This window comes from Primulina huaijiensis, chromosome 10 (genome assembly GCF_012295235.1).
Source record: "Primulina huaijiensis isolate GDHJ02 chromosome 10, ASM1229523v2, whole genome shotgun sequence".
Classification (NCBI taxonomy): Eukaryota; Viridiplantae; Streptophyta; class Magnoliopsida; order Lamiales; family Gesneriaceae; genus Primulina; species Primulina huaijiensis.
The window spans coordinates 3,351,369-3,361,810 of NC_133315.1; the positions used below are offsets into that span (position 1 = coordinate 3,351,369).

Sequence of the window (10,442 nt, forward strand, 5' to 3'; positions counted from 1 at the left end):
ATATATATATATATATATATATATAAAAGTGATAATATTATTAATATTATATTTTTTGTTTTGTAATTATTATTTTTTACTTAGGCTCATATTCTTTTATTTAATAAAATGAGATTTGGGGGTCACATACCAAAATCTAATTAAGTTTTGTTGGGTTGTGAAAAAGCTATCAATCTTGATTGTGATGATATTAAAACATGTAGATATGCTTATAAAATTTTTACTCAAGTGTGTACTTGCATGATGTCTAATTGAGATATTTGACAAACTGGAACTTAAAGAAAGTCAAACTGAAAATGTTGAGATGTAAAATATTTCGATGATATCTCACAAACCATTAATCACAATGACTAGCTGACAAAACCGTTAGAAAGCCAACTCAATTATCTACAAATCATATTTGAGGTCGGTCGAGTGAATTCAGATGTTATCAAGGCGAAATTGAAGTTGCAAATTTCGGACGACTCGATAGACCAACTCTAGTATTTTGACAATATGTCTCAGTTCAATTATTGTAATGAAACGATTCAGCATACGATGGAAATATAAGACAATGATCTACAAAACAACCTGGAATGTTGAAGTCTGAATCGAAGCTTAAGAAGCTGATAATTCACTATAAAGTTGCGAGTTCTGCACAAGTTGCAAAAAGAGTTCAAGTGTGTACACAGTAGAGTATTTTCAGTATATATATCTCTCATACGAAATTGAAATTGAGTGATTTCTGATTATATGAAAAATTTAAGAAAAAAGATTATAACTTTCATGTTTACTGCTTTGCTCAGAAATCAACATATCAAGAGCTATATTCACTGGATCAGACCACGTTTCACTCAACCGTTTTACTCATTTAACCGTTTTGCTAATCCGACTAGTTTATGCATTCAACCGTTTACTCCTAGCACCAGATCGCATTAGTAACCTTCCAGAAAATCAAATATGACCGTTGCAATATTAGAAACAATACATAATATTTTTCAACGGTCATATTTATGTGTCTAATGAATATATCATTGTTGGAGGTTATATATATAATATCTTGAATATCAAATACAAGATTTGAAAGAAATTCAAAGCATGAGCAATCTATATGAAGAAATTAGCTAATGAGAGCTAGGCCACGAAGGGAGTTTACATATCTATATTAGCTTAGTGAGAGCTTTTTCTCCGTGTGTGAGGATACATTTAAGTTTATATGCACATTAATTAATTAATTTTATCTCACACACAATCACTCACATATACAAGAGAGACGAACTTCAAAGTTTAGTTGAGTGAGAGTCTTCACAGAACGACATTAAAGATTGTGTTTCTGACATAAAATACGTTAAACATTATGAGTATTGTGAGGTTGCAACCTACAATCGAGAGTATGCTATGAGTTTTGATTATGCAATGGATAATTCCTAAGTAGAAATGGGTTTGTACAAATGATTGCTTAATTAAAGTATTCTAGTGACTCAATCCAATAGGAAGAAGTATTCTAGTGACTCAATCCAATAGGAAGAAGGGGTGACGTAAAAGTTGTTAATATCTGAACTTTCATAAACAAAAATTTTGCATATTTATTTATCTCATTTACTTATTTTTGCTACTATTTTTGGTAGGCATACTCGAAGAATTTATTTGTTTTTCGAATACCAATATATTATATATAAAGTTTTTGATAAATTACTTCAACCGAAGCACTCTTGTTATTTCAACTTGCATACTTTTTAACTACATTTCAAAAAATTTAACCAGTTTTTAGAAGAATTATTTTGAGTTTCTTCCGCTTGATTTTAGAACCAAACTCAATTTAATTCTCGGTGTTTGATTCATTTTTGAACATTTCAAGAACGAGCTATGATAGCTATTTTAATTACAAAATCTTTTAAAGAGTTTATTCACTATTTCTCTAAACTCTAACTCGGACCTAACAAGTTTCTTCCTAAATTATAATTTTAATTTATTTACATATAAGATTAAGAGTTGATTTTAATACTTTTAAATTAAAACTAAATTTTATCTCATTTATATTTGAAAGATCTCTCCCATGAACAAATTTTTTATATATAAAAATAGCTAATCTTATATTATATTATATATATGTATGTATATTTTAATTTTTTTTACTTAAGATTATGTTCTCTTATTTAATAAAATGAGACTTGATATCACATATCAAACTTTCAAAAATAATTTTCAAAATAGTGGTGAACCCTCGTCCATTTTTTAAAAAGTTATTTATTTTTAAATTATTAAGTAATTTATCTTCAAATAAATATGATTTGCACTTTTATATATATACAAAAATTTGTACTAGGGAGAGACCTTACAAATTTAAATTAGATCTAAAATTTAGTTCAATTTAAATATATATTAAAATAAACTCTTAAGAATAAAATAAAATCAATTTCTGACTTTCATAATATTAATTTCAAATCAAATATATCGTGTTTATGCGAGTATAAAAATGGGTATAACAAAAAATCAATATTATAAATAAAAAGTTTATAATTAACAGATAATTTATATTAAAGATTGTAATAAGCATGAGATCAATAGAAGCATAAATCTAAAATTTCAAATTATTTTTAATTTTGGTATTATAATTTGATTTTTTTATTTATAATAAAAAATTTAATCCGTATTTTAAAAAACCAATTGATCTATATAAATTTTTTTTCCTTAAATGTAGCCAAGCATTAAATAGCTTGAGTCTTCTTATTCATTTTATCACATATTTACAAATTTTTGTTTGAGTAGTTCTTTTATAATACGATCTCAGTGATCTTTATTCGTGAGACGGATCCATCACGTCTATATTTACAATAAAAAATAATATATTTGACATAAAAAGTAATACTTTTTCGTAGATGACTTATATAGAATATCCGTTTCACAAAATTGACCCGTGATACCGTCTGATATGAGTTTTTGTCTTTTTGTTTTTATTCAAATTATAATAAAAAATTTAGAAAAAAAGAGTTGCTTGGGGCAACGTGCCCCTCATCATGATTCAGCATTCGCTGTCGTCGTCATCGTCGTTGTGTTGTTGTCGTACTCTTTAAACTAAATTAATTTTGATTTTTTTGTTATAAATATTTTTTTAAATCCCCTTTTTAATACAATCATTTGATCCAAAAAAATTAGATTTCTAAAACATGAAAATCTGGAAAAAAAAAAAAAACAAAGAAAATGACAAAAGTGCATAGTAATTTCAGCAAAATAAAATAAATAAATAAATAAAGCACATTTGGCAGCATTTAATTAACAAGAAGCATCACAGCTGGGGATTTCCTCCATTTCTCTCCTCTGCTCCTCTTCTATCCACTTACATACAATTCCCACACGCACCGCAGATTACAGTTTCACAAGCAGCAGCAGGAGTTGCTCATTGATAGAGGAAGGTATGGGAGGGGTGACATCATCAATGGCTGCGAAGCTAGCGTTTTTCCCTCCTACTCCTCCGAGCTACAAAGTGGTTACGGATGATACCACTGGGATCCTGCTGCTGCACCCGTTCCCGCACCGGGAAAACGTCGACGTGTTGAAGCTGCCGACGCGGCGGGGGACTGAAATCGTGGCGATGTACGTGCGGTACCCCATGGCTACTTCGACGGTGCTGTACTCGCACGGCAACGCGGCGGATGTCGGGCAGATGTACGAGCTTTTCCTCGAGCTCAGCATTCATCTCAGAGCTAATCTCCTTGGGTGATTCTTGATTTCAGTTGATATTTTATAATTGCTTTTTTTATAATGTCAGCTTTATTCTTTTATGAACTTTGATTTTTTTTTTTTAATTTCTTTTGCATTTTGTTTAATATTTTTTGGATGCAATTATTTCGAACTTTGTGCCATTTAATCCACATGTTGGATTGACAATTTCATGTGAAGATTGTGATAACCGAAAAATTAAGTCTTTACAGATTTTAATTACATGAAATTTGTTGAGTTTACTCGCTCAGATCGTCAGTTTATTTTATGCCATCATTAATTTTAGGATAACTTTGTTTGGTTAAGATGTGGCATTCGGTATTTGTGGAAATCCGGTTAGGTGTGAAGAGCATTTGGTAAATGATGATTCTTGGGACGGTTGGGACGGTTTGGGTGGATTTAAAATATATCATTGAATTGTGCCGTGCGAGTTGATGCTGTTGGTGAGAATATTTGGAATTCAATTTGGGAATGGAGAATCAAGGCAAGAGTTGAATTCTTTGAATTTAGAACCTTATTGCCCCATGAAGGTGCGAGAACTTGAAACTAGTAACAACTAACAAGTCTCACGAACCACAGAAATGTTTACAACATTAGTATATTTCTGTAGAACTCTTGTACTTGGCTCCGATCTCGAATTCTAAGGGTTGAATTCTTAAAAATTCCAAAAAAAGATTTTATGGGTTGCGCGTTTGGTTATACATTTCCAAGAATTATGGACCAAAAAGTCACGACTTTTCATGTAGCGTCTTTACCCTGCTACTACTAAACAGACTAATAAGCATGCATAATTAAACTTGATAATAACAATTAAACAGCGGAAACCAAATAATTTAATTATCTTACAACCAAAATGAAAACAGAACAATTATCTAAGTCTTAATCGTTAATACAACCAAATCGAAATCATAATCATGCACGAGAATATGAGAAACCAAATAAAACATCAATTGAATCACTACCGAAACCCAACTGTTCTAGTCACTGCCCTGGCTGTCCGAGCCGTCCAACCTAATATCTGTCCCATAAAATAAGGTGTTCAAGATGAAAACAAGAACGTGAGCGACCCTAATACGAGAATGTACGAGTATACGAACTGTTATGATGCATGTGAAATGCAATATGCACGGATAACAAGAATCAAGTTAAGAATCTCATGCTCAATCTAGAGGCGTTTGAGTGTGTAGTCTCTGATATTCCCTAGGCATGTTTTGGCTCCAACACTCATCATCATAAGACGTGAACCTACAATGTTCATGTTCATCAGAGCCCGCGGGACTCGTCGAACACTGTAGCTCTCGAATCCAACCGTCCACAATACATAACAGGGCTGAGCGGCCCCAACAAACGAGGTATATCTCAAAGGAAAGGATATCAGGCCCAACGTGATGTCATGCATATAATGTCAAAAGAGTAAAACATGTATCATGCAACCGTTAAATATGCAGCATTTAAGTGTGTATATTGCGCTTGGACATCTCAGTCAGCATCACGTACCTCACTAAAACAATATGACAAAAAGTTTACTCGTCTGAAACTAGACAAAACCAACATATTGAAATCACTATCAAGCAAGATCCAAATCACTAAATATGCTTCAAAGTTCTTCCTAATAATCCTTAAATCTCTATTTAAGACTTTAGGATTATACTTGCGTCCGTCTTCAACTTGCTGATGATGTCTCGATCGGTGTGTCCCGGATCACCTACTTCTTCTCAAGTCGACACTAGCTCTGAAGATTCCCAACACTAAACTGTCATAGAAACTGATTAGAAAACCTAAGGTATATAGCTAGAACTCGAGAGAGAAACTGAGGAAAAGTGGTGTAGAAAACAAATGAAATCAGTTTCCATTTATATGCTGCATCCAGACTAGTTCAGAAGATTCGAACTCAATCTTATCTTCCACTTGTTATAATCACATTCGTCTAGTTGGATTTCTCAAGTTAACCTAATCTGAACTAGATTAGGTGGTCAATTTTAAATTTGATGGCTCCAAACATGTTGATCTTCAATTAATCAATTCCTTAATAATATTTGATTAACAACTCTTTAATTATGTCTTAATTAGTACTTCATTCAAATGAGAGTTCGGGTCATTACACTTCACTTTAGAGTCGCGAGTCCAAAGCTGGAGTTGTGAGCACCGGCACCATGCCTGCTTTTGCAAGGTTGGCCTTGGCGACGCGACAGCCACTTTATGGCATCATGGCTGGACGTGAAGTTCGAGGATGAAGATTCTGTTGGGTGAGTTCGGGAAAAATATAATTTTGTGTAATAACGATTAAACATGATATTCATTATTTAAATATAGATCATAGTATAACAGGAGATAGAGCACTATGTCGTAGGAAGATTCATATAGCCGACCCCACTTAGTCCGATAAAGGCTTGTGTGTTGTATTTTATTCAAGTTTAAGATGGATAGCCACTATTGATCGCTTAATAAATGGTTAACAAGATCATTATTTTTTTGGTTATTCCTGTCCGATGAGTTGGCTCTCAATAAATAATCATGTTCATTATGTTGTCTAACATGTTTGAGTGGTATGTAACTGTGGGTTCTACATCATTGCCTAGTCGCAGATGCTTCCTCTAACTATGGTCACTGAGCGAAAATTTTTGAACCTTTCAAGGATAATTTGTTTTGTTGTACTCGTAATAGGGGTGCGTGAAGTTGGACAACTCAGGATGTCCTATTTGACACTGATTTAAATTTTGTGCTAAGAGGTCTTCATATAGGCCCCTATCATATCTTCAAATTCATTAATAAACGGGTCGGGTTTCAGCTAACTACCCACCATGGCATTTGTGTATTGGGAAAAAGAATGAAATTGAATTGGAATCCTTCGGTGGGGAAGTGCATTGAATTTGGTGACTAGGAATCATGGAGGGGACTATTGGTTTATATCAATTGTGCATTTCTCCATATCATTTCTTGTAGCATACATTAGATAATGATTATAAAAATTGATGTCAATCCATCGGTTTTATGTGTCTATGCAAGTAAAACTCTACTCAATGAGTTATACTCTGAACAATTTCAGATTTTTCTTTGTTTTACGGAAATGATTAGGTTAAGTCGCAAGAACACATTTTTAAAGATTTTAAATTTTTTCCAATTTTCTTTTCGACTCAATGTGGGATCAAGTGGTGGCTATAGTTGGTCCTTTTTTATTAATGTAGAAAATTGTGAAATTATGGCAGTAGACTAACAGCTCATAGTTTGGAAGGTGTTTACAAGAAGTTAGCAGAGTATGATTACATTGATGAGAAATTTTTGAGTAATAATTAGTAGATTTATCGTTTATCTTAAGGTTATGATGTTCACCAACAATAAACAAATCATTATGGGGCGAATACTTGAAAATTGAATTTTTTACTTTCTATAGTGCTTACTGTTGCAAATATTTTCCAATAATGCCAACTCAAATCAATTTGCTGGATTAACAGTTACTTATTTAGAGATTGCACTGGAAATTTTGAAAAATTACTTTATCTCCACATGTATTTAAAAAAATACCCCCTTTGTTGAATTAGTATAATGCAATGGGTTGCATTACGTGTTTTTAATAAACGGAGGTCATTTTTTAAAACAAATGTGGTGGGAAGGTTAAAAATTTAAATGCCCCAGATCGTACAGATGATAAAATCATATTTAAAATCTTAGAACTTCTACTTGATATTTTTATTAGGAGCATTCTACGTTGATTTGACGGATCCAGAACGTTGTGATCTAGGTTCCGGTTTAATCCAAAATATGCCCAACAATGGCTAAGTGATGAGGGGGAAAGACATATTACTCAATGCTTGATTACAGGATTTCTCTTTCTATTATGTTAGATGTGTTGCTTTCTACTGAGCTTCTAAGTTAAATATCTTATGTACATCATGTCTTCAGATATGACTACTCAGGTTATGGCCAGTCATCTGGAAAGGTATCTGCTGATGAATTTTATTGAGAAGATTTATTTCCTTTCTATCATTACTAAACGATTGGATGCCTTAGAGCATCTCTTGAAGTTGACATATGTTGCCATATTACAGCCAAGTGAGCACAATACTTATGCGGATATTGAAGCTGCATACAAGTGTCTTGAAGAAAACTATGGGACCAAGCAAGAAGACATTATACTCTATGGACAATCGGTTGGGAGTGGTCCTACGGTAGATCTAGCCTCTCGTTTGCCACAAATAAGGGCTGTTGTCTTGCATAGTCCTATTCTATCAGGCTTAAGAGTCATGTATCCGGTGAAGCGCACATATTGGTTTGACATCTATAAGGTATATTCTTAATTTCTCATTTGCACCAAGTATATTTAATCAAACGGACATGTATTCCTGGCGTTTGATTGTTATCTTATTCTAAGCTCGTCCATCTACAATGTTTCCTCATCTCTTTATGTAAACATGATCTGCATTTTATGTGATGCAGAACATTGACAAAATCCCCTCGGTGAAGTGTCCGGTGCTGGTTATTCATGTAAGCATACATTTTGGTGGAATTTTCATTATGTAGTGCCTTCGTGGTGTGAAGCAATCACTTGCATTTTTAATCTGCTTTATCCCTTAGTGGCCTTTTGGGTTTGTCCGAGTATTTGTTGTACAAATTTAAAAATATCGGTCTTGTGTTCCTGCATTGGTTTCTTCCTGAACAATTTCGCCAGCTGATTATATATTGGTAAAACTGCTGATTCAGTGAGTGCTCGTATAAGTTTTCACATGGTTAGATTCACAAGCACCATATGCCACTGAATATATGTGAAACGTCCTCGTTAACCTGTTCTGGGGACAGAAAACCTGTCAGTTTTGTTGATTTTTACTGGGTTTTGCTAAGGCAATCATAAAGGGGAGGTTGGGAAAATAAAGGCCTCATGAGAGCCCAATCACTATTCTTGAAAATTGTATTTGAACACATTTGAAGTCATCTGATGTCTGGATTCTACAAGGATCATTAGCCAACTTCAACCTCCGGTAAAATGACTAATGCCCAGCCACTATCAAATGCTACTGTTTTTTCATCCATATGTCTTATAATAGATTGATATGTCGTTAATTTTTGTGTTCATATCATATATATAGTGTGAAAAGATGGTTTAGTTGAACCAACCTCAGGGTAGATCTGTTGATCGCCGTTGTTTCCAAAAAACAAATTTGTATGGGGTCAAGCAAGAGCCCCATGTATTTGGACCAATGATAACCATTGAATATGCAGTTAAGGTAATATCCCCGTGGTCTTGGGATATTAATTAATTCAGTTTGGACCAGCTTTATTTCTTAGCTTCTAAGTATCAAATGCATATTTACCTTCGAGTGCTTCATCAGTCATTGTACCTTCCAGGAGCAGGAAATTCATAGGAGTTATATTTTTTATGGTTAGAGTGTACTCTGCAGTCTTCACGCGCACACCCTTTTATTGGGCTCGTTTGAATCAATATCATTTCCTGGTTCTTATGCAGGGCACAGCTGATGATGTCGTTGACTGTTCTCACGGTAAACAACTTTACGAACTATGCCAAGAGAAGTACGAGCCATTATGGATCAAGGGAGGAAACCACTGCGATTTAGAACTCTATCCTGAGTATATTAAGCACCTAAAAAAATTTGTACATGCAGTCGAAAAACCTTCTGCAATACATGCATCAAGGAAAAGTGTAGACCGACCTGAACATTCCAGGAAAAGTATAGAGTATGTTGAAGCTCCAAGGAAGAGCACAGACTGGAGAGAGAAACCCAGGCAGAGCACTGATAGGCCTGAAAAACTCAAAACCTACGAATACAAATTTCATAAAGACGACAAGCTTTCCAAGTTGAAAGCATCTCTTGATCAAATGGAAAGATCTCGGAGGAGTGTGGAGTATAATGAGAAGTCCCGAAGGAGCATTGACATTCACTTAGAGAAAGCACGGAAAAGCATTGATTGGTTGGATAGATTACGAACTTCATGAAGAGAAGGAAGCGATAAGAGGAGTGTATTTCTTTAAATTATGGGTTTTGGGGGTGTTATACATTTACTTGCCCTTCTGGATCAGCGTTGGCGTCCATTGAAAAGGTTTCATTTTTCTTTGGTGAGATAAAAGAAATGGTGGGTATAGTTTGATGATATCAATTCTTTGCTCTTTGGATAGTGATGGTAACTCTTTTCTGATGGTTCGAGTCATGTCTGTATAAAGGATGTATTTGACATTTGATATTCTATTTTACACCTTTACTTTTTTTATCTCCAGAATTTTAACTTGGCATATTAATTGAAAGGTAAATATTTTTGGGTTTTTGTAGACTATAGTATTGGGAGACCCCTAAATGATATAGAAATATCAATATTGATACTCACTAGAAATATGGGGTTCGGCTCCAGTCCAATAGATGAGATAAGCTGGAATGCAGACCTCGAATTTACTCTAAGCTTGAAATCACAAAGGAGATCGTTAGAAGGGGGTCGGGAAGGTGTCATAATTTGAGTTATACATCATTCCATTTATCGTAACTTTCAATTTAGTATTATCATGTTATATATTATTTATTAAAAGCTCATCTCAGAGCCAAATCATAGTGTGTATTGTTGTGAGTTTCAGTTATTATAATTACAATTAATTGTCAAACAATATTTTTTAATTTAAATCTGAAGCTAAAAATAATTTCGAAATACTATAAAAAAGATCTCGAGCCTTTAAAACAACAAACCCGTGAATGGTATGTTGGAAGAATTTTTCGGCGTGACCACTTTGACGCTCAAGACAATAT

At 33.7% G+C, this 10,442-nt stretch overlaps 1 protein-coding gene across 1 annotated transcript; it reads left to right on the forward strand.

Moving 5' to 3' along the window:
* Window positions 1-3,254: 3,254 nt before the first annotated feature.
* LOC140986126 (uncharacterized) lies at window positions 3,255-9,972 on the forward strand. The gene is made up of 5 exons (XM_073454141.1): window positions 3,255-3,696; window positions 7,600-7,636; window positions 7,746-7,982; window positions 8,134-8,181; window positions 9,158-9,972. Exons 1-5 carry the CDS (start codon window positions 3,395-3,397, stop codon window positions 9,644-9,646), a joined length of 1,113 nt encoding a protein of 370 aa, XP_073310242.1. The 5' UTR covers window positions 3,255-3,394; the 3' UTR covers window positions 9,647-9,972.
* Window positions 9,973-10,442: the final 470 nt, after the last annotated feature.

Bases quoted from the DNA above. Each gene is read 5' to 3' on its own strand.
- LOC140986126 (XM_073454141.1), top strand. From the start codon at position 3,395: ATGGGAGGGGTGACATCATCAATGGCTGCGAAGCTAGCGTTTTTCCCT. The intron at 7,637-7,745 runs GTATCTGCTGAT...GCCATATTACAG, and splicing joins ATGGCCAGTCATCTGGAAAG to CCAAGTGAGCACAATACTTA. The intron at 8,182-9,157 runs GTAAGCATACAT...GTTCTTATGCAG, and splicing joins GTCCGGTGCTGGTTATTCAT to GGCACAGCTGATGATGTCGT.